This window comes from Nyctereutes procyonoides, unplaced genomic scaffold (genome assembly GCF_905146905.1).
Source record: "Nyctereutes procyonoides isolate TBG_1078 unplaced genomic scaffold, NYPRO_anot_genome, whole genome shotgun sequence".
NCBI classification, from domain to species: domain Eukaryota; kingdom Metazoa; phylum Chordata; class Mammalia; order Carnivora; family Canidae; genus Nyctereutes; species Nyctereutes procyonoides.
Genome location: NW_026575051.1, coordinates 10,690,244 through 10,714,554, shown reverse-complemented (window position 1 = coordinate 10,714,554; position 24,311 = coordinate 10,690,244). Strand labels below are relative to the sequence as shown.

Here is a 24,311-nt window from a genome sequence, read left to right as displayed (position 1 = left end):
CCCGAGTGCGTCTTCACCTATGTGCAGTTGCTCTACAACCACCTGCAGTGCGGGAAGAATTGTGTAGCCTCCCTGCGCGCACGGCCCACCTGCGGCAAGCTGCACCCACCATCCAGGGACCATCCCCTCCCTGTGCGCCTGCCCACTGCTGCCCTGTCTGTCGCGACACCCTCCCCTGCATACACACGCTGCGTTTTGATAAATTATTGGTTTTCAAAAAAAAAAAATCTCACATCTTAAATAAAAATGTACTCAAAATAGATTAAGGATTAAAACATAAATTTATAAAAATGTTACCAAACAAACAGAAAAAGACTTTTGGGGAGCCAGGGCTGGGTGAAGAGTTTTTAGATCTGACACTAAAAATACCCAGAAAAGAAAATACTGATAAATCGGCCTTCAAAATTAAAATCTTTTTGCTCTACCGAAGATCCCATGGAGAGAACATGAGGATGAGCTCCGGAGTGGGGAAGTGTATCTGTAAACCACACACCTGACAGAGTTCTTGTATCTAGAGTAAAGAAATCTCAGAACAAAGAAACAATCCAGTGAGAAAATGGGCAAAAGACTCAAATGGATTCCACCAGATAGCAAATAAGCACATCTCACCATTAGAAAAATACAAGTTAAAGTCACAATGAGATATTATTATTGCACATCTGTCAGAATGGCTAAAGCAACCAAAAATAGTAATACCAAATATTGGTGAGGATGTGGGGAAACTGGATTACTCATACATTGCTAGCAGGAATGAGGATGGTACAGCTACTCTGGGAAAGAGGTTCCCTCTTAACATTAAATGTGCAGTTAACAGAGGACCCAGCAGTCACATTCTTGGATGTGAACTGCAGAGAAATAGAAGTTATGTTTACTTAAAAACTGATACACAAATGAGCATAGCTGCTTTATTCATGATAGGCCAAAACTGAAAACAGCCTCGAGGTTCCTCAAAGTGTGAATGGTTAAACACACTGTGGTACATCCATACCATGAAATATGACTCAGCCAAAAAACCCAAAGGAACTACCGACACACAACCTGGATGGCTCTTACTCATGCTGAGTGAAAAAACCCAACTTTGTAATGTTCTAATTTTGATTCCATTTATATTAACAATCTTTTTTTTTTAAAAGTAAACTCTATGTCTAACATGGGGCTTGAACTCATGACCCTTGAAATCAAGCGTTGCATGCTCCACCAGCTGAGCCAGCCAGGTGCCCACATTTCAATTAACAATCTGTAAATACAATTATAAAGATGGAGAACAGAAGAGTGGCTACCAGGGATTATGGAGAGACAGTACGAGGAAGGTGCTGGCAGTGACAGAAATGTTCTTTATCTTGATTGTGGCAGTTGTTACATGAATCCACACATGATGAAACTGTACAGAACTGTGCACACACAGAGGACAAGGTGAATCCAAGTAAGCTCTGTGGGTTGTACCGATGCCAGTCTCCTGGGTTTGACACTGCATCTGTTATACAAGATGCTACCGCTGGGGGACCCTGGGCCAAAGGTACATGGGACTTTTTTTTGGGGGGGGAGGCAACATCCTGTCAATCTGTAATTTCAAAATTAGAAAGAAAAAAAAAGGTCTCTCAGAGAGAGATGTAGGATGACCTATTTACAGACTAAATGACACAGTCTTGGGTTTACTTTAAAACCCCAGGAAGAGAGGCATGTGGGTGGCTAAGTTGGTTAACGGTTCTCTGACTCTGTTTCTGAACAGGTTGTGATCTCAGGGTCGTGAGATTGAGCCCCCCACCCCCACTCAACTCGTGCTCTCTCTCTCAAATATATAAAATCTTAAAAAAACCAAAAACTCCAGGAAGAAAAAAATAAAGGAAAAAAAGTGGGAGAAATAGATGAAATAGAATTAAAAAGATGTTGCTCAGTGTTGAAGCTGGGGTGAAGGATATACAAGGAAAACATACATACTTTCTCATTCTGTATTTGAAAATTTCCAGTGTAGAAAGTTTTATATAGTTCTCAGGGATACTTAGTCCAACAGAAGGACTAAACTTTTATCTGTCTGCAGTCTTATTCATTCTTGTGACTTCTGAATACAAATTAAGTTCAAAGTACATCATTCTGTTTCATTTGCAAAGTTTTTATTATGATCTTTTATTGAGAGCTCATAAATCGCATTCTTAAATCTGGCTCTGTTTACTACTTTTTCCCTCTGAGAAGTCTCCCAAAGTTATAAAAAATAGAAATTTATAAATATACGTTGAAAATTATGCACAGTTTTTACACAACAATAGTCAGGTCAGCCTTTCAACCTTTCTAATCATCTCCCTGGGGCTCTCATCCAGAATTACTCAACAGCCCAAAGTGGCAGCTCTGTCCCAAACCCACCTCTCCCCTCAGCATTGTGGCATTGGGCTGGTGCTGCTTTTGGACAGTAGTGGTGAAAGAGGAACCGCAGATGTGCTGACTGGGGTGGCTCTTTCTGCTCCCTGGCAGAAGAAAAGAGCAAACTGGAAAGGTCTCAGCCCTGGATCTGCCAGGGTTTAAACCTGGGCCTGTAAACTCAGCTGGCCAAGAACTGCCAGGAGCCGGATCACAAACTCAGCAAAGGCCCACTCTGACTCCAGTCCAGTAGGACGGTTTCAGGCCACTACAAACCTGAAAAAACGCTCCGTAGCTGGAGAACCCAAACATCTCCCGGGCATGCCTCAGGGACTGAGGCTCTTTGCCTTCAGGCAATGGGATTGAGGGCCCTAGAGCAAGCAACTGTGAGGCCAGAGGAATGTGGAACCCGCTGTCAAGTTTTTCAAGTTTTCAGTCACCAACAGCATGGAAGATGAGAAGAGGACTCTGGAAGCAGAGCATCAGGAAAGTTCAGTTATGGCCCTGAGGACACTAACCCAGGGAACAACTTGTTTATCCTGTGTGAACTTCCAGGAATCACAGGCATTTTTCTTCTTTGGACTTGGTTTTTAAATCTCTTCCTTTGGAGACCAGCCAAAGGGAATAAACTTACCTAACATCTTCCTTAGCATTTGGGTTTTTTTTTTTGTTTGTTTGTTTTGTTTTGTTTTTGGTTTGTAGGGTACATCAGGATGAAGTCTTCTCTCCCCAGAGAGGAAAAGAGGTGGAACAGATTCAGACCTGCTTCCAGAAGAACACCCTGGCTTGGCCTGCAGGCTCTTCTCAGCCCACTTGCACTATAAGGTAGGACCATGGCCTTCTGTCCGCAATGGACTTTTGGCAGAATGGCCAGGCCCATCCCTCAAAACCTCATTCTCCACCCCCACTCCCCACCATCAAATCTTCTTCCTGTTGTTTAAAATTGGTGATTCCTCTACAAGTCACAGTATCAAATATCCACTGATTTAGGCTCTTGTCCAAGAAAACTTCTTTTCCTGGGATGAGGCAGGACTTAGTTGGCAGTTCCCAAGCACACATCCCACAGAGGGACAGGACAGTCAGGGATAAATCCCTCAGGAGAGCACGCTACCCTACAAGTGCTGATGACAGAGTCAGTGCTGCCCTTAAGTGTCACTCTCCTCTGTGTTTAACATCATCTGTGCAGACCTGTCTTCTAGGGTTCAAGGAAATAAAGTCCTGACACAACGGAAGTACTGGCTGCTTCTGTGCCCCACAGTTTCACCAGGTTGATTAACAAAGTCTGATTGTTACCATCATGCCTTCCTCCACCCAAATATCCAGTGAAAACAGGTAATCTTCATATGGAGTTTGCTATCAAAATCATGCTCAGTCGCACCCTGCTGCCTTAGCTTGACCATGAGGAGGCCACCCTCTCTGCTCCCTCCAGTGGCTTTAACTGCCCCCAGGAGAGTGGTGTCTGCGTCTCTGTACAAGGCAGGCTTCCTTCTCGGCTCATGAGAGGGACCTAGAAAGAAGAGGAATCCATGGAGCCTGCCTGGTGGGGGCCCCACCTGCTCTCCTTCTCCCTAGAGGGGGACTCTAGGGAGCTCTAGGGTGGTGAGGGCTGGTCCCCGGGCTGCAGGACACTCAACTTCTTTCCAACAAGAGGTATATATAGGGGATGAGTGAGAAGAGGGAAAAGGAAAAGAGGAGCTTTCCCCAAGGCTCAGACCCACTGGGGAGCCTCTCTTTTTTGCCAGGGAGCAGAAAAGACCGTATCGGTTGGCCAGAGAAGCCTCTCCGCACCCAGCCTCCAACTCACTTCTTCCTGCGAATCTTGGGTTTCTTCACAGGTCGCAGATAGGGGTTATCAATGACGGTCTCTTCCCCGTTCCGGCTTCCTGATAAGGAGGGGTTCTGCTGCAGGACAGAGGTGTTCTCCTTCTCGGCTCCAGAATCATCCTTTGAGCAAAACCCGAAATAAAGCAAAATACCAATGGCATAAGGAAAGAGATCATGCCCATAATAAGAACTAATATTAGCACCCCTTTCGTCAAGAAATTAGAAGCCTAGAGACCACTTTCTTTCTAATGTATCTATCTCTGTCCAAAGAAATGAGCAGGGGCCAGCTATCAGAGAAAGATGAGACCAACAGCTTGGACACGGGGGAACAGAGATCACCAAACTGTGAAACTCTTGAAAAGGCAAGGGCATGAGTTAGAATAGAACCCTGGCAGGGGCAGGGAGTCAGGGATGAACATTTAGATGCTCAAGGAGGAAACCCAGCCTATAGGAAGATAAAGAAAAAGAGAAGTGACCCATGATGTTTTGCAGGACACAGGGCCAGAACAAATCATGTGCACAGGGCATCTCCTGGACCAAACTGAATGCAAATCATAATTGATCTCCCCCAGATTCTCAAATATCTGGTACCTGCAACAGGTACCAACGATCATATTGCAGCAGACGCCAGACATTTCTTGAGCCCTGAGGGTTCCCACCAGGGCAAAGACAGCACAAAGGTGCCAACACAGGAATGCCAACGATAATCGCCATCTGTGACCTGTGGGTCAGCTCTTCCACTGTTTGCTTTTTGAGGAAAGTGATTTGGAAGAAAAGTTTATAGGTTTACATATATTCAACATGATCTCGATTAAAACATTTTTTAACTATAAAGTGTGTACACATAGTAAAAATAGGTTGAAATATTAAAAACAGATTCTGGGAATATGCGTGATTGATTCTCCTTTCCTTACTATACTCTCTTCCATTTTCCAAGTTCTTTAAAATGAGCAGAAGCTGCAGGGTAAGGTGGAGAAAAATCACATCAAGGACCTGACCCAGAAGCTCAGGCCAGGCTTGAGGGACTAGAAGTGACCAGAAGAAGCTGTCTGGGCTGTGCCCCCTGGTGACTGGTCACTGAGATTCCTATTCCGTAACTGAGGCAAAAGAGGACCTGACCTCAACCAGGAGATTCTGTGGTCAAAAGACAGCAGGGTAGAGGATACTGTGATTGGATGACATGAATGACAGGTTCTCCCACAGGGACGGCAGGCCTAGGACAGGGACTCCAGTCTCAGGCTTAGTGAGCTTCAAGAAACCCTTCAGATTCTGCTGCATGCCCATCCCCGCCCCACCAATTCTGTTATCCCTCCAAACCCAGCTCCATCCAGGGTCCCTGTGCTTTGCCTCCCCAAAACCTGATTCAGTGGGATCACAACGTAATCTAGGGTTGTTGTGGACTTTCTAGAGGCTCTCTTGAAAACAAGTGCCCCAAGGTCAACCTCGCTCATGCCAGGCACGGGTCTGACCATGATCGGACCTGCCTGGGATATCTGGCTCCCAATCTTTCTGAAGTTCTTAATGGCTTATTTAGTAACTCACTCCCTGCTCCCCTATTGTCCTTTCTCTACTGGAAGTTCCCTGTCTTGCAGTTGCTGAAAGTTCATTTCAACCATGCCTGAAGTGTTTCCTGAGATAATAAGGATGGAAGGGCCAACCAGGGTCACAGAAAGGCCAGCCCTGGAACCTCTGCTGGAGGGCACTAGGCTCCCTCCACTCGGCTCACTTGTCTCACAAGGCCAGGATGTGGGTCCCAAGTCATGGGACAACAGCTTCTCTTCTCCCAAGTAGAGCTGGAAATGTCACTTGCTTGCCTCTTTCAGGGACAGGCAGCCTTGAGATAGGGATAGGAGTGGATAAAAGTAAAGTACCAAACTAACTGAGATTTGCTTCTAAAAGTCTGTCGGTAGCTCCCGGGGTGAGCTCTGGTGAGCCCCACGTACCCTGGGGTGACTGCAGCGCCTCACAGTGTCAAACACTGTTTCTCTACACTGACCGCGTGCACCCCTCCGCCCTCACCTCTCTCCTGACCCCCAGGCTCGCACTGCCACCTGTACCGCCACCTGCTCACTCCACATCTCCACCTGGCATCCAGGAGGCGCTTCAAAGCTCCGTGCCAGAAATTGAACTCCAGCCCAGCCCCTGAGCACCATCTCTAACCTTCCAGCTGTTTAAGACAAAGCGTCCTCCTCGCTTTTCTTTCTCAGACCTCCTACATCCAAACTGTTAGGATAACTTCTCGGCCTGACTTTCAAAGAATAGGTAGGATCTGAGCACCTCCACTCTCTCGAGTGCAGGCACCCTGCTGGACCCACCGGATCTCTTGTTAAGACTACCGCAGCAGCCAGCAGGCCTCCCCCCTAGTCCGGGTCCCTCTGCTGTTCCACACCCTCCCCTGACACCCATCTCACCCCGTTACAAGCCAGTTTCCAAAAGCTGCCTGCAGGGTCCGATCTAACCCGCCCTCTGCCTCTCTTCCCCTGCTGCCCTCCACCATAGCCCGACTCACCTCTGTGTTGTTCCTCAGGGCCTCTGCACTGGCTGTCCCTTTCCAGAACGCTCTTCCCCACATAGCCACATGGCCCACTTGCTCACTTTCTTCAAGTCTCTTGTCAAATGTCTCCTTCTCCGTTATATCTACCCTGACCACCCTATTTAAAACCGAAACTTCCATCTTTTACCCTGGATCTTGTCCTGCCCGGTCCCCTTGCCCCGACAATAGCATCTGCATCTTTAATGTACTGTGAATGATTTATTTACATATCACGTTTATTGGTGTTCCCCTACTGCCGACACACAGGCTTCCAAAAGGCAGATGTTTCGTTTGCTCTGTTCACCGAGGTATCCCAAGCACCCAGAACAGTATCTGGCACATACAGGGACTGAATCAATACTGGCTGAGTAAATGAATGGTCCTTTGTTCATAAAAGAACAAAAGTTTAGACTGCTATTGTCTGCAGGAGGCAGCTAGTGCAAATACACAAGGGGAAAAAATGCTCTTATACGCTAATTCAAAATGAATAGCCCCTTTATATGTTCAAGTAGATGGAGAAACAGGAACCAGGTTAAACAAAGTAACCACCTAGCAACAGTCCTTGAAAGACATGCTGCCACTGCTAAGTGGAAGAATAATTTAAAGTACCTGCTGTTTAATTCACTGTAATGACATCTGTAAACCATAGATAGAAAAGACAAATGTCTATATTGTGGTTTATGTATTATAGTTACATTCCACAGTTATATCCATACAGTGGAACACGATGAAACCATAAGGAGGGCTAAAAAAGCTTCTGACCTCTACATACGGAATGCTCACCAAGATATATCAATAAAGGAAAACAAAGGGAGAGTGGTTTGTGATTTGTTATTTGTGTTAAAAATGAGGAAATTGCATCTTTAGAAGGATACATGAGACTGGTGATCCTGGTGGCTTTGTAGGAGGGAAAGTGGATGGCAGGGAACAAGGAAGGGATAAAGACTTTTGGCCATACATTTCTTTCTACACGGTAAATTCTGAAACAGGATTCTATTTGTCATTCAAACAGAATAATACAAATAAATCCAATCAATTGTATATCAAGTGTTGCTAGAATCCTTTGCTTGAGGTCTTTTTATATTTATTTATTTACTTTTAATAGAAGAGCAGGTGGTCATACAGCCTAAAACGGTGGGAGGCTGGGGGAGGGGAGCATACAATGGGTGCCAGGAGCTGCCAGGCACCTGATGTCCGTTGCTGGGTTAGCTGTTCCTATTCTTGCTTGTATTCATGAGGACACAGATTCAGATGTTAGGGTCTGCAAGCCCGGTCACGTTATCTGGAAAGCAGAGCCAGGCCAGCGTGACTCTGAGGGTCAGTATTCCTACTCTTTGCTGTCTGGCTTGGCCTCTCAGTGCCCTGGAGCCCCACTGGCAGCTCCAAGGTCCTGCAGCCTGGGTTCATTCACGGCCACGACCTCACCTGGGTCCATTCACGGCCAAGACCTCGCCTGGGTCATCACCTGGGGTGTCAGGTAACACATCTGCAGGCCATTTAGCTACTTGGTACTTACAAAGGGATGGTAGTTTTGCTTAGAAGAGTCCTCCTTTTCATAAGGTGAACCTCATCTTAGTCCATGACCCAATCACCATATCTCAGACCAAATTAACTGAGTCCAACACGGAAGTGTAGAATAACAAGTTCCTCTGCTTTAGGTAAAGCCATGGGCTTCCAGCCCTAATTCTGAAAGGAATAATCCAACATTAAAGAAACCTGTGTTCAAGCAAGGAGGCTGTCGGCAAATAATAAAAGACAGCAGAGGCAACTTTCCACCCCCATACTGGGGCTGCTGGCTGCCACCTGCTGCATGGACCTTGGAGAACACGCAGAATGCTTGGTTCAACTACAACCACCAAGGCATCCTTTGCTTCAAAGCCAGGGGTGGTCTTAAAGGATGGATGAATATGGTAAGTGGACCATAGGGCCCTGCAGGCCTTAAAGGCGTCTGAGTGTCTCACAGTTCTGTGGCTGTACTTGGCACTTTCTCACAATGATGCAGGAACAAGAGTGGGGTCTTATACTTGTATGTGCTGAGTACAACCCATTGATAACCAGATGAGAACATCCACGAGTTATGACGGGCACATCTCACCCACCTCTATCCCTGTGCCCATGCACTCTATCTCCTCCCCTGGGAATGAAATGCCCATAACAAGGCCAACCCCTCCACCATGCCCTGTCCCCTAGATCCCTTACCTCTCACCTACCAAAGACCATCAATCCAAAATGTTTCTTTCTCTCCTGCATCCTCTTTTCCTCTCTACCAGATCATTCCCATCAGCATACTGACATCCTGTTATTTCTTTTATCTTAAAGAAACAAACAAAAATAAAAACGCCTCTCTTAATGCCTTAACGTCCCCTCTTTGGCCACCACTCCATTTTTCTCCTTCCCTTTACAGCAAAATTCCTTGAAACAATTGTCTATAGGAGCGCTGCCCAACAGAACTTTCTGCAATGGCATGTATTCACATCTGCACTGCTCCATATGGTAGCCACTAGCCATAGGTAGCTATCTGAAAAGTGGATGGTGTGACTATGAAACTAAGAATTTGGGGATTCCTGGGTGGCTCAGTGGTTTAGCGCCTGCCTTTGGCCCAGGGCGCGATCCTGGAGTCCCGGGATCGAGTCCCATGTCAGGCTCCCGGCATGGAGCCTGCTTCTCCCTCCTCCTGTGTCTCTGCCTCTCTCTCTCTCTCTCTCTCTCTGTCTAAAATAAATAAATAAATAAATAAACAAACAAATTAAAAATAAATCTTTAAAAAAAAAAGAAACTAAGAATTTTTCGTTTTATCTCAATTATATTAGTTTATTTTTTAAATTTCTTTTTAAGATTTTATTTTTAAGTAATCTGTACACCCAACATGGGTCTTGAATTCATAGCCCTGAGATCAAGAGTCACACATTCCACCAACTGAGCCTGCCGGGCACCCCTAATTTCAGTTTAAATGGACACATGTGCCTACTGTAACAGCACAAGTCTATACTTATGAAGCCCAATTCCTCTTCTCCTTTTTATCCTTACCCACTCCCAAGGTGCTCACCCCATCTCATGGTTTTAAACACGATCGACATATTGGTGACTCCCTAAGTTGCATCTTTAGCCCTAATGGCTCCTCAAACTCCAACTCATATATGCATCTCTCCACCTGACACCACCACCACCTGGATGTCTAATAAGCATCTCAGGCTTCCCTGTTTAATGGGAACTCCTACCCCTCCACCATCCACCTGGCCCACCCAGGGGTTCCCTATCTTGGCTGAAGGCAACTCCACCTTTCCTGTTGTTCAGGCAAAATGCCTGGCATTCCTCTTTGGCTCTCTCTCTCTCATATCTCACACCCACACCATTGCTTGGCTCTGCTCTGAAAATAGTGTAAAATCTGACCAAATTATCTATCTGGCCACATCTCATTGTCTTCGCTTCTACACCCTCAGTTTACTGCAGAGCCTCCTAAGATGTCTCGCTTCTGCTTCTGCCCTTACCTTCTGTAGTCTACTCTCAACTCGACTGACCTTGTCAATAAACCTACATCAGATCCCAAACTTCCTCTGCTCAGAATTCCCAATAGCTCCAACCTTACTGAGAAAAAGCCGCCATGTTTAACATGGCCTTTAAGATGTTCATGTCACCTTGGGAGCTTTGCTGTCCTTTTCTACAACAGCTCCCACCTCAGGGCCTCTGCATCTCCTATGCCCTCTGCAAGGAATGCTCTCCTCCCAGATATGTACAAACCTTGTTCCCTTCAGGTCTTCCCTCAAATGTCACCTTCTCAGTCACCCTATCTAGTACCACATCCTCTCATACCCATATTACTTCCTATCTCCTAATATATCATTTTTCCGTAGTGACACAAGGGCAGGAAGTTTTGTCTATTTTGTCTCCTACTAATTCCCCAGTACTCGAAATTGCCTGGCTCCAGCAGATACTTGTTTGATACTTGGTGAATGGATGAATGAAGCCCCAGGATGTGGACTTGTCTCTCACCCAAGAGATCATGTCACACTTGGATCATCATGAGCCCGTCACGCAAGCCCAGAGACCCAGGGTAGGTGGTGTCTACTTCACAGGGTGACAGGCTGAGGGCAGCAGGGGTGAGTTTTGGGGGTACTGTGAAGCAGGCAGAAGGCAGGACCCACCGTGCTGATATGAAGAGGAAGGTTCTCTGTGTCTGTCTGCTCATCCTGCTCCGAGGAATCCGTCTCTTCCATCTGTTGCATCTCCAGTTCCGACGGGAGAAGTGCTGTCAGGTAGGGGATGGTGAAAGGCCTGGCAGCGATCACTGGGAAGTTGGGAGAGAGGCACCATTCCAGTCACAGCGTCCCTGCAGCTGCCCAACAGCCTTACAACAGAGTTGTGAGCAGCAACGAACAACAGTCATGGTGACGCGCTCTCAACACTCAATCACAGGTCACGTGACATCCTACACGCTATCTGTAATCCTTGCCTACACCCTATTAAGTACAACTGCCAGCCTCATCTTACAGATGAGGACCCAGGCATGGAGCAACCTTGTCAAGCACAAAGAAACTGGCAGAGTGGCATCTCAATTTGGGCAATCCGACCTCAGAGCCCACTTTTACAAGTATAACTAAACTCAGAACTGGGGCTGAATCCTCACAGAGTATCAGCTTAGTGATCCTAGACCCCTCTCAGCCTCATTTCTTGAGCTCGGATATTGATCTCTTCAGCCTAAAGGAATGAAGTCCAAATACTGGACTTGAGAACTCTCTGGATGCAAGTTATATATCCACCGAACTAGAGGGCACTTCAGGTGAGTAAGCATTCTAGTTCTTCCAAAAAGCACGGATTAAGAGAAAAAATTATTAATAAAACAAAAAACCAGGGGCACCCAGGTGGCTCAGTCGGTCAAGTGGCTATCCTGATCCCAGGGTCCTGGATTAAGCCCAGCATGGGGCTCCCTGCTCAGCAGGGAGCCTGCTTCTCCCTCTGCCCCTCCCCCTGCTTGTGCTTGTTCTCTCTGTCAAATAAATAAAATCTTAAAAAAAAAATTAAAAGAAAGAAATCATCTACATATACTTCTATAGCAAAATGTGATTAGCAGGAGACACTGAGATTATTTTTGCTAAGGCTCTGATGTAGGGTCCTGTATTCAGAAAGAGCTAAGCCAAATTCTATCTACCAGCTGTGTGACTTGGAGCAAATGACTTCATTTCTTTTCTCTAAAAGCCTCAGCTTCCTATAATGGTGGTGGTAACAGTTCCTAACTCATAGGTTCACGAGAGGATAAGGGGTATGATTAGTACAGTGTCTGGCACTTATGAACTGTTAGTAGCTCCAGGCCCAGGCACACAGTGAGCACTCAATAGGGCCCGGCTGACTGAATCAGTCACCCAAACCAATCTCTCTCACTCACATCTGAAAAAACTGAGGCCTACGGAGATGAAGTAATGTGGGCATGCTGTGAAATGGTACCACTGGGATGAGAAATTCAGTGACATAGAACCTGTGAAAGGACATCATGAAAGGCAAAGACTGGGGGGTGTTCTGTAACTGCCCTGCCCTCCTACTACCAGGGCTGCCACTTCTACTGCCCAGGGTCAGTCATCCTCAAGGTAGCTGAACCTCAATCTCAAACAGCCAATCCCAAAAGAGGCCATAACATTTTACAGTCACCAGTTAGGGACAGGGCCTGAAGACCTGGGAAAAGGAGCCAGAAATGTGAAGAATAAGCTGCCCCAAGACAAGGACAGAGCTTTCATTTCTTCCTACCATACTAAAAGGGAAGATAGTGCAATTATTTCAAATGACAAGGCAGGGTACACCGAAGGGAGAGATTCTCACATGGAAACGTGCTGACGTCGTCTTTGAAAAGACTCTGGGTCTCGCCTGTTTTTGCCATAAAGCGGGTGAGCGCACGCTCCACATCTCGTCTCTGGGATGCAGCCTTCTCTCGCAGGACCTGGTAGTCTGACACAGGCTCGCGGTACGTCTGTAAGAACAGCAGAGACACTAGAGTAATACCAATGGATCATTCTTGCTGTTGCGATGTCCTTTCACCCTCTCAATGACCCACTGACATTATCTGGAGCCGAGATCCCCAAGAGCAATGGAAAGGCAGAAAGAAAATTATGTAACTATCACTAATATTTATTTTTAAGTTAAAAGTTAAGAAAGGCACAGACATTTACTATAGTGATTGCCCCTGGCCTTAAGGTAATTTTTGGGACAGCTGGTCTCAGGCATAAGAAATGCACCCCAAAGGAAGAGTGGGAATCCTCTACTCCGACCCAGGAAAGCCTTGACAGGGGGCACCCAATTCCACTGGTGTAATGTGACATCCTGCAGTATGTGAGCGGCTGCTTAAGTATCAGCTTGCTTTCTTTTCTTTTCTTTTTTTTTTTAAAGATTTTATTTATTTATTCATGAGGGCCACAGAGAGAGGCAGAGACAGAGGCAGAGGGAGAAGCAGGCTCCCTATGGGGAGCCTGATGTGGGATTCGATCCCTACGGGGAGCCTGATGTGGGACTCGACCTGAGCCAAAGGCAGATGCTTAACCACTGAGCCACCCAGGTGCCTTCAGCTTGCTTTCTTAAACCCAACTTTTGCAAAGTGGATATGCTGTCCTAAAGGAGTCCCTCCAAGAAACACAGACTGAGGATATTAATGTAAAAGCAAGTTGAACAAGAAAATGGTGGGCTGACACTCCTCTGGCTCCTAATTATGAGCTCTTCGGCAATCACGTCACGGAGTGTAAGAGAACCGAGATCTCATGAGGATGAGAACTTAGCTACAACATTTTAAACTGTAACGGTAAACTGACATTTTAAACATGACCAAAAAAGCAACTACTCTTCATGATACAGAAACTAGATTTTTTTTTTTTTTGAAGATTGTATTTAGTTATTCATGAGACAGAGAGAGATGCAGAGACACAGGCAGAGGGAGAAGCAGGCTCCATGCAGAAAGCCCCACATGGGACTCAATCCTGGGTCTCCAGGATCATGCCCTGGGCTGAAGGCGGCGCTAAACTGCTAAGCCACCGGGGCTGCCCCGCTAAGCCACAGGGGCTGCCCGAAACTAGATTTTTGAAAGCAGCACTGGAACCACTTGGCAGTATCTACTAAAGCTAAACACATGCATCCCCGATGGCCCAGCCATCCCACCCCTGGGTATATGTTCAACAGAATGCAAACATATGTGCACTAAAAGACATTAATGAGTTGAACCATATGTATATAATTGTGAGTATCTGACAGTTGTTGATTTACAAAAATTGTAGTTCCCATGGTTTAACCTAAGCTAGAATGTTCACAGCAGTGCCATTTGTGTAGGCCAAAACCTAGATTAGCTCAAATGCCAAAAGATTATATATATGTTGAATAAACTTCAACTACATGCAGCAACATGGAGGAATCTCAAAAATATAATGTTGAGTGAGAGAAGCCACATAGTTTATATAAAATACAACAATAGACAAAAGAATTTATGGTGATAAAAATTAGATTGCCTTTGGGAGCTAGTCACTGAAGGGGAATAGGCACCTTTAGGAATGCTAGTTTATGGTGGTGGTGGTGTTTTTTAAAGATTTTATTATTATTATTTTTTAAAGATATTATTTATTCATGAGAGACACAGAGAGAGAGGGGGGCAGAGACACAGGCAGAGGGAGAAGCAGGCTCCATGCAGGGAGCCCAATGTGGGACTCGATCCCAGGTCCCCAGGATCACGCCCTGGGCTGAAGGCAGATGCTCAACCGCTGAGCCACCCAGGGATCCCTAAAGATTTTATTTTATTTATTTTTTTAAAAGATTTTATTTATTTGTTCATGATAGATAGATAGAAAGAGAGAGAGAGAGAGAGAGAGAGAGAGAGAGAGAGAGAGAGAGAGAGAGAAGCAGGCTCCATGTCGGGAGCCTGATGCAGGACTCGATCCCACGACTCCAGGATCATGCCCTGGGCCAAAGGCAGGCACTGAACCACTGAGCCACCCAGGGATCCCCTAAAAATTTTATTTTTAAGCAATCTCTGCACCCAACGTGTGGCCTTGAACTTACAACTCTGGGATCAAAAGTCACATCCTCAGGGTGCCAGGGTGGTTCAGTTGGTTAAGTGTCTTCGGGTCCTGGGATTGAGCCCTGCATCAGCTTCCTGCTTGGTGGGGAATCTGCTTCTCCTTCTGCCCCTCTCCCATTTGTGGTTTCTCTCTTTTTATTTTTTAAATTTATTAATGAGAGAGAGAGAGAGTGCGGCAGAGACACAGGCAGAGGGAGAACAGGCTCCATGCAAGGAGCCTGACGTGGGACTCGATCCCGGGTCCCCAGGATCAGGGCCTGGGCCAAAGGCGGCACTAAACCGCTAGGCCACTGGGGCTGCCCAGTTTCTCTCTCTTTTTTTTTTTTTTTATATATATATATTTTTTTTTAATTTTTATTTATTTATGATAGTCACACACAGAGAGAGAGAGAGAGGCAGAGACACAGGCAGAGGGAGAAGCAGGCTCCATGCACCGGGAGCCTGACGTGGGATTCGATCCCGGGTCTCCAGGATCGCGCCCTGGGCCAAAGGCAGGCGCTAAACCGCTGCGCCACCCAGGGATCCCCAGTTTCTCTCTTTTAAACAAATAAATAAAATCTTTAAAAAATAAGTTGTTATTCTTTGCACTCCACGTATGAGTCATTTAAAAAAAAGTAAAAGTCACATCCTCCACCGACTGAGCCAGCCAGGTGCCCCCATGGCTTTTTGTTTTTCTTTTGTTTTTTAGCTCTGGGTATTAGTTCAATGTATATGTACACTTAGAAAAAATTCATCAAACTGTACACTTATTATCCTGCTTTTCTGTGTGTTTGTGATTTTTTTTAAAGTTTACTAAAAAAAAAAAAAAAGAGGTATTGGAAATATTTGGAAATATTCCCACTGTTTTTAATGTTAATTCAAATGTGTCACCTAAATGTAAGTTCCCCTATCTATACTTAAACACAGAAACAGGATTTTCAGACTTGTTTAAAATCTTTTCCAAATAAGCTTTGCACAGTGGCAGTATCGTAGCCAATGGGGTTTATCTGAGCATGATTATTGCTAATTAAAATCTTACCCAAATAAAAAATTTAGGTGGATTGTGAATATACTTGTCAAAAACATTAAAATGCAAGATCTTATAATTATTTTTAGGACAACTGTTTGGGATGCCTGGGTGGCTCAGTGGTTGAGCATCTGCCTTCACCTCAGGGCATGATCCCGGAGTCCCGGAATCGAGTCTCACATCGGGCTCCCTGCAGGGAGCCTGCTTCTCCCTCTGCCTATGTCTCTGCTTCTCTCTGTGTCTCTCATGAACAAATAAATAAAATCTTAAAAAAAAAGAAAAAGACAACTGTTTGACCTTCAAGAATATGGAAATGTAATAGAAAAGTTTTACAAAGGGTACCTGGGTGGCTCAGTCAGCTAAGCATCTGCCTTTGGCTCAGGTCATGATCCCAGACTCCCGGGATTGAGACACACATCGGGCTCCCTGCTTAGTGATGAGTCTGCTTTTCCCTTTCCCTCTGCTCCTTTCCTTCACTTGTGCTCTCTCTCTTTCACTCTCTCTCCCAAATAAATATAACCTTTTTAAAGATTATTTGTTTATTCAGTGCATTTCTGTTGTTCGAGGCCACCTAGTTTGTAGCACTTTGTTACAGCAGGCAGCCCTAGGACACTAACACAGAGCCCACTGGTCAAGGACAATGGCTGTGTTGCAATGGTGGGTGACCATCTATTCCTGAGGTATGCACAAATGTCCTAGAGGACTTGCCCCAACAGCCTGCCTGATGGCCACATTTGCACCAGTACATGGGGTGGAGGGGAGGACAAAGGAAGTGTGGAAAACCCCTGGGCACACCACATCTTCCCCAGGGAAGGTGAAACTGCTAGTCTGGCAAACTGAGAATACATCTGAACCATGGAGAACATAATTCTCCTCTATCAGATTGTGTATCAATGAGGACAGAAATTCTGAGTTCTGAACCACCCTTTTACCAACAAACTCTTGGACTCGAGTCTGACAGTTGGTAGGAACTGAATACTTTTGCATTAGTCACAGCTCCCAGTGTGGCCCCATCACTCACCGGAGTTTTGATATAAGTGTGGGGGTCAGGGAACTCAGGGAAGTGGCTGGGGATGTGTGGCGGGTGGGGTCGGTTCTGGCCAGCAGTGAGGGCCTTGGGGGTCACCGGCTGGTTGGTCACTGGAGCTGCAACAGAGTTACAACCTGTTACTCCAACATCCAAGGCTGTGGGTCTCTACCCCTTCCCTCCTTTCCTTGAAGTAAATGCCAGACCTCCATGTCCTCTGTACAAGCACTTTGTATTTCTATCAATAAAGGTCCTTTAATGGCTTGAGGACCTGAGGAGGTCACCCCTGCAATGCTCGGCCCTGTTGGATGACCTAGGGGGACAGTACCACATACCACCATCTGCCTGCATGCTTCTCAGGTAGGTGAATGGGGGGCTGTGACAAGGTAACTACATAGGGGAGCATGCCAAGGAGCTAAGGAAATTGAGTGGGCTAGTAGTTTTTTTTCCATAGAACCCAGATGATAAACACTGAGCGAGGCAGGGTAGGTCAGTGTGGGCTAAGGGAAATAAGGAGGGATTAAAAATAGCCCTTTCCAATGCTACCCTGAGAGAATTTCTTAAAAAGGTGCCAGCGTGAAAAGAGTGCTGAGAAAAAAATCTAGTAATATTCTCCCCAAGGTCCTACAAGCAACAACTAGGTACTCCCAAGTCAAGTTTATGGCCTCAGTTTATCGAAGGCAGAGGTCATCAAACTTTTTGTGTCAAGGGACAGAGTAAATATTTCAGGTTTTGCCAGCCATACAGTCTGTCACAACCACTTAACTCTGCCATTATAACATGAAAGCCACCATGGATAACAGGTAAATATGGCTGTGTTCCAATAAAATGTTATTTACATAAACAGGCAGTAGGCTACATTAGACCTACAGGCCATAGGTTACTTGACTGAAGACTGAGGCCTTTCACATTTTTCAAACAGTCCTCTTCTGGGGCTGAAGCACAGGAGCCACAGCAATACCTCAGACATGGGTTACCTCTCTGGTAACTAAACTTCACACCCCCATCCTATTAACCTAAATGAAGATCATATTGCAGGTAGCCCACAATGGGAAGGAGCTACAAACCCATCCCAGCCCTATTCAATGTGCATTCATCCCACAACTATTAGTTGAGTGCTTATTTGGTTGCCTCAGTTCAAAGTCACTTACGGGCAGTGATGACCATCCTCTGAGACCGCTTTGCATAAGCAGGGAGAGTGTCCACATTGAAACCTAAGAAACAGGAGAGCAAGAATCACTGCCCAGACGACTGGCAATCGAACACGGAATGGGGAGTAATACTGCAGCAAAAGAGTTTGAACCCCCAGCTTGAGGGCTCTGCTGCCACTCAAAAGCAGCTCCAGCAGAATCAATCCCCCAACAGGAAAGTAGGAGGTCTCTTCAATGGGTTCAGAGGAGCCCCCTTTCAGGGAACCCTCTCTCCAGCTAAAAGCAAACCTGGAGACTCACAAGGGAATTCAAGAACATTCAGTGGATGTGGCTGACTCTTGGAGACTATTCTTTCTCTCGGAACTCCACTTTAGCCACACCAGAGGTTTGGAAACTGGGAGTGTACTCACCCATCTCGACAAGTGTGACCACAATATCTGACAGTGTGGGCTGTGTCCTGGCTGTGTGCTCACAGTAGGACTTGGCACTCCTCCCAATTTCTGAAATGTCTAGAAAAGGGTCAAAGGCATAATGTCTTATTCTCAGTTCCCAAAGAGCAAAGTATAGAATTATTAACATAAGAGCCAGCAATTCCGCTCCTAGAAATATACCCAAGTGAACTGAAAACAGATCGTTGCACACCAATGTTCACTGCAGTATTATTCACAATAGCAAAGGTGGGAACAAGCCAGTGCTCATCAACAGATGAATGGCTAAACAAAATGTGGTCTGCACATATGATGGAACGTGATCCAGCCTTCAAAAGGAATGAAATTCTGATACAGGCTACAACAGGGACAAACTTTGAAAATGTTACTCCAAGTGAAATAAGTCAGCCACAGAAAGTCAAATATTTTCAGATGCCACTTATATTTCAGGCACCAAGAAAAAAGAAAATTGATAGAGACAAAAAGTGGATTAGAGGTTACTAGGAGCTGGGGGGAGGGTGGTGGATGGAGAATTAGCATTATGGATACAGTGTTTGTTTAGATGAAGAAAAAGTTCTGGAAATGGCTACTATTAACAGTCATTCAATATTGTGAATATAGGGGCACCTAGATGGGTCAGTCAGTTAAGTGTCTGCTTTCAGCTCAGGTCCTGATCCCAAGGTCCTAGGATCAAGCCCGCATCAAGCTCCCTGCTCAGCTGAAAGCCTGCTTCTCCCTCTTCCTCTGCTGCTTCCCCTGCTTATGCTCTCTGTCAAATAAATAAAATCTTTAAAAGAAAAATATTGTGACTGTATTTAATGCCACTGAATTGTTCACTAAAAAAAGGGGGAGGAGGATCAAGTTTTTGTTTCTTCGGCCTGAAGCTGAACTTCTATTTAAGAGTTATTGGGGTGTGTGTGTGATCCCTGGGTGGCTCAGTGGTTTAGCGCCTGCCTTTGGCCCAGGGCGTGATCCTGGAGTCGCGGGATTGACTCCCACATTGGGCTCACTGCATGGAGCCTGCTTCTCCCTCTGTCTCTCTCTCTCTCTCTCTCTCTCTGTCTCTCATGAATAAATAAATACAATCTTAAAAAAAAAAAAGTTCTTCAGGGAAAGAGGAGGTATGAAGCTCTGAAACTGTGCTAAATTTTACATACAGAAAAGCCTTTTTCTGAGGATAGGTCCACAGATTTCATCATACGCAAAAGGAGCCCCAAAATGTAAGGATCTCCTGCTCTAGAGGCCCTAATGGTTCAGAAGTTAAGAGCAAGTGGTGACTGAGAGGGAAGGGTGTCAAACTGAAGACCCACCACCAACTCACCAAGACCCACCATCAACTCGTCGCTACCCTGGGCAAGTCACTAGTACTGGCTCCCATACAGGAAAATGGTGGGCAGCATCTATTTACTGTGGGAAAAATTTAATTAGAATCCTGGTATAGAATGTCTTAGAAATAAGCCAAGTGTCAGTTAAAGTATCTTCACCCATTTGGCTTTTTTCTTTCTTTTCTTAGTAGGTCCTAGGATTTCAAAGGACATGTATAAGAAATGTAGAAAATAGTATTCAGAGACTTTGCTCTGAACCCAGTTTAAGATTGGAGTCCCTAGAAACCAAGCGACTGTAGGCAATAAGCACAAAAACTCTGCCTCATGCTTATAACTAACACAAATCCTAAAACTTTGATACCCAGAGCTCTTAACAACATGGAGCTGTTCAAGCCTGAGCAAGACCTCAGCCTAAGCCATCTATCCTTGGTATTCCTTGGAATGAAGTGGCACCTTTTTTTTTTTTAAGATTTTGTTTATTTATTTATTCATGAGAGACACAGAGAAAGGCAGAGACACAGGCAGAGGGAGAAGCAGGCTCCCTGTGGGTAGCACGATATGGGACTCGATCCCAGGATCCTGGGATCATGACCTGAGCCAAAAGTTGATGCTCAACCACTGAACCACTTAGGTGCCTTGGAGTGGCAGACTTTTATACCATTTTCAAGCCTTTTAGTTTCAATATTCACAGCTTTCCAACACAACTATCTCAGCTCCATCCCACTTGGTGGCAACTATTTCTTCTGAGAGAAAAAAGGCCTTTTGTCCAGTGGTATCAGAAATAATTGCCTCAATCATGAGGATCTTTAGACTCTGAATTCCAAGATTTTTTCAAAAACTGAATTCTGTTGGGAACTATTAGTCCGTTCTTTGAGGACAAAAGTTCTCAAAGTGGGGCCTGGGAGTCCTCAGGCAGCCCTGATATCCTTTCCAGAGTCCACAGACCAAAACTATGTTTATAATTAAGTGAAGACATTCTTTGACTTTTTTACTCATTGTCTCATGTAGTTTTCTAGAGGTTACATGGGCTATGATGATATCATGGCTCTGAGGGATAACAGAATGTGGGCTCATATATGTTTATATTTAAATTTTTTCAATTTTTTCTTTTTTTTAAAGATTTTATTTATTTATTCATGAGAGACACACACAGAGAGAGAGAGAGAGAGAGAGAGAGAGAGAGAGAGAGGCAGAGACACAGGCAGAGATAGAAGCAGGCTCCATGCAGGGAGCCCGATGTGGGACTCGATCCTAGGTCCCCAGGATCAGGCCCTGGGCTGAAGGCGGCACTAAACTGCTGAGCCACTCGGGCTGCCCTCAATTTTCTTTTCTTTCTTTTCTTTTCTTTTTTTTTTTCAATTTTATTTTCTAATGTGGCAAAAATCGCTCTATATAAAGCCCATGTAGACGAAACTCCTCAGGATCCTCAATATTTAAGAGTCTAAATAGGTTCTAAGATAAAAACATTTGAGATCATTGCTTTAGGAAAACATTTGGTATTTAAAAGTTCCAAACAAAAAATAATAATAAAAAAATAAAAGTTCCAAACACCAGCTGCAGAGAGCCACCTCACCTCAGACCACGTCCTTCCTGGGGCAGCCCACATCGAGTGTCTGATCAAGAACTGAGTACAAATGCAAGGCCCTTTTCAGCCTGATGTGGTGTACTCTGAAGGGCAACAGGTGCTCCAGAGGTCCCCACTGAGTCAGTCAATTCTTTATTTGGCCTGCATTGCAGTTAATCTCCCCCCCTGCCTAAAGCTTTCTCTCACTTTGATTTGTGTTGATCCCTCAAAAGACAAGTTAAGTAAGCCCATCTCTCATCCCATTCTACTTTCCACCACCCTGCCATGCTGCCACTGCCACCACCACCAATAAAACCCAAGCAGGGAAATACACTGTATATGCAGAAAAGCCTGTGTGAGACCATTCTAGGCTTCTCCAACTCAACGTGTTTCCTCTTAAGCACTTTTTTTCCCTTCTATAAAACTTATTTACTCTCCCTCTTTGTATCACATACTATAGCATTTGATTATCCAATATATAGCATCTGTTCATGGGACTTGATCATGACTCTGCAACAAAACTATAACTTCCTGGAATATAGAGAACAAGCAGCAACAACAGCACTTATAAACCATCAAGAGGTTACCAGGTTCCTAATATCAAGTGTTTTACACATGCACCTCACTTATCCTCACAACTCCAGGAGATATAAATTATTGTCCTACTTCACAAATAAGGAAATTGAGGTTCAGGAGGTTTAGCAACTTGTTCAAGCTATTAAGTGGCAGAGCGATGACTTACACCCACGTCCATCTGATTCTAAAGCCTGAAAGTCACTTTACTATATTGTTCTTTTTCCTAAATCCTCTTTAACACTATCAGAGTGCAAGACACAGAACAGATGTTTGGTTGACTCGAAAAGGAGCTATTGTTTCCTGGTACTTACAGCTCTGCAGCATCTCTGTCAATGTTTCCACGGATGCTTTTTCAGCACTCTCGAACCCTGCCTCTGTCAACAAGGAGCTCACGACCACTTGAAGGGTTCGCCTCCGGGCCAGATGGTAGTTATCAGCAGGGTTAGTGGATTGTTTACTTCCTGATCTCTGCGAATCAGCACCCCATTAAAAAAAATTAATTCGCCCACAGGATAAGAATGCAATCCAACAGTTGACATATCGTCAATGGCAAGCAAAAGTTCTTTCGCTAAATATGTATTTATCAGTGCTTAATAAAATATGGTAGCCCCTGGTGTTAAGATTTATAAATCCTGGCCAACTGAGTAATCATCGAGTACCCAAGGGGTTCTAAATACTAAGGAGCTACCTAAAACTTAAGATTCTAATAATGTTTTCTTACTTTTTTAGCAGATTATCAAAATATATAGCTGAAAAAACATGCATGATGGGATTGAATTCACATCCATTTCCCAGAAAAAAAAAAAAGGCCTTTCTCTTGTTCCTCGCATCTCCACACTCTGTCACTACAAAGAAAAATTAAAACAGCACCACACGATGCTGGGCATAGGAAGGCAAAGGGCAACCGCTCAGAAAAGTATTGGAAAGCTAAATTATTCTGAAACGGGAATCCCTCCTAACTCAGGCTGGCCAATAAGAAGGCGAAGCCGGTCTCCCCGAGCCAATCAGGAGGTGTTCCGGGTTCCCAACCCCCAACAGCGGAGGAGCCAATCAGTACACGGGTCCGCCAACTCAGGAGGCCTCAGCCAAGTCCCGAGGAGGGGGGCATTTACGGCCTGAAAGACGCTCCTCCACCCGGAGCTCATGGTGGGGCTGGATTTCTGGCTGCGAGCCTGTTGCCCACACCAGTGGGAAGTTACAGAATGCCCAGACTCTCTCGGCTTCCGCCCCGCGCCTCCCGCCCTTACCGTTCCGGAGCCACCGGCCCCGGCAGTGGCCGCCGTGTCGGCCATCTTGCTCTGGCGTACTGTGCGCGAGCGCAGGGCAGGATGGGACTTGTAGTCGCCGAGCGGGGAGGGGCGGGGAGAGGCGGGGAGGGGGCGGGGCGGCGCGCACCGCTCGGAGCTCTCCTAAGCCTAGGCGGGTTGCGGGGGGCGGGGTGGGGGCGGCGGTGTTTGAGGATCCCGGCTCACGTGACCTGCAGTGAGTGGTAGGTTCTTGGGGCCCCGGTGTGCCTCGGAATCGGCTAGGAAGATGCGCCCTCGGGTTTCGCACCTGTTTCTAGAGGAGATCGTTTCTCCTGCAGAGCACATCCCTGGGGCGCTCCAAACTTGCCTGCTGTTAGCAACACCTTTGGCTGCGTCCCGCTCGGTCCCAGGGACTCCCCCTCTGGGGAAGGGGCCTGGGACTCTCTGTTGTGAAGCTCTGCAGGTGATTATCCTGAGCGAGTAATTTTGGGAACCCTTACTCTGCGCGGACCGGCCCCGCAGCCCGCCAACGCCCGCCAACGTCCACCTGCACCTAGAGCCTAGACCCGCTAGCCCGGCTGCCTTCTCGCCCTCGATCCGCAGCTATTTGCGCGGCGAGTCGGGAGGCGCGGGCGGCAAGAAGCTGTCCGGGGCCCGCCTCAGTCCCGAGGCGTGGCGACCACGCGGTGCTTGTGGTTTTCTGCGTCTCACTCGCTCTTCAGCCACCCTGGAAGGGGGTTCTCCTTGCCGGGGCCGGGGACCCCCACTGCCCCTCATTCAGTTCCGTTTGCGGGTGCCTGGGAGGGCGCACACGCCGGGGCTGAATCCTAACATCGCAGGCTGTGAGGCTTCGGGCCCATTACCCAACCGCACTGTGCCTCAGTTTCCTTTGTGTGTGTGTGAGGCTGGGGTGGGATTGCTAGAGAAGAAATAAGCCCAAACCCGCAAAGGCTCTCCGGCACGTGCCAGAAGCGTAGCCGGAGGTCAAGACTCTGCACCTAAAGCTGTTTATTTCCTGCGCGACGCGTGAACGCCTGGCGAGCGCCCTGAGGGCAAAACTCCGGGAACCCGCGCGGCCCGGGCCCTGCAGGCGCACCTGAGCCGGGGCGTGCCCCGCCCCTCACCCGGCACGTGGGTCGGGGTCTGCGGGGCCGACCGCGGGCGGCCGGGGGAGGAGTCGGAGCCCTCACCGTAGCGGCGCCGAGCACCCAGCGCCTTTGTCTCCCCCGCCCCCTCC

At 46.4% G+C, this 24,311-nt stretch overlaps 1 protein-coding gene and 1 pseudogene across 5 annotated transcripts; one reads left to right on the top strand and one right to left on the bottom strand.

Annotated features, from left to right (window-relative positions):
* Window positions 1-333: 333 nt before the first annotated feature.
* TAF8 (TATA-box binding protein associated factor 8) lies at window positions 334-23,125 on the bottom strand. Of its 5 annotated transcripts, none has more exons than XM_055329949.1 (9): window positions 23,075-23,125; window positions 22,139-22,295; window positions 18,345-18,443; window positions 17,935-17,997; window positions 16,778-16,902; window positions 12,518-12,665; window positions 10,852-10,994; window positions 4,157-4,296; window positions 334-3,859 (listed from the first exon to the last, which is right to left on the bottom strand). In XM_055329949.1, the coding sequence occupies exons 1-9, from the start codon at window positions 23,117-23,119 to the stop codon at window positions 3,847-3,849; spliced, it is 933 nt and encodes a 310-aa protein (XP_055185924.1). In that variant the 5' UTR covers window positions 23,120-23,125; the 3' UTR covers window positions 334-3,846. The 5 variants fall into 5 exon arrangements, 3 of the variants coding, with proteins under 3 accessions (XP_055185924.1, XP_055185926.1, XP_055185925.1); XR_008665060.1 differs by lacking the exon at window positions 334-3,859 and adding an exon at window positions 6,686-9,021 and having other exon boundaries at window positions 4,160-4,296; XM_055329951.1 differs by lacking the exon at window positions 334-3,859 and adding an exon at window positions 8,909-9,021 and having other exon boundaries at window positions 4,171-8,395.
* Window positions 15,697-15,877, top strand: LOC129513229 (U4 spliceosomal RNA; annotated as a pseudogene).
* Window positions 23,126-24,311: the final 1,186 nt, after the last annotated feature.

Coding starts and splice junctions, on each gene's coding strand:
- TAF8 (XM_055329949.1), bottom strand. CDS start 23,119: ATGGCCGACACGGCGGCCACTGCCGGGGCCGGTGGCTCCGGAACG. Junction 22,296..23,074: donor GGGCCGGTGGCTCCGGAACG/GTAAGGGCGGGA, acceptor GCTGATTCGCAG/AGATCAGGAAGTAAACAATC. Junction 12,666..16,777: donor ACACTTATATCAAAACTCCG/GTGAGTGATGGG, acceptor CTGTTCTTACAG/ACGTACCGCGAGCCTGTGTC.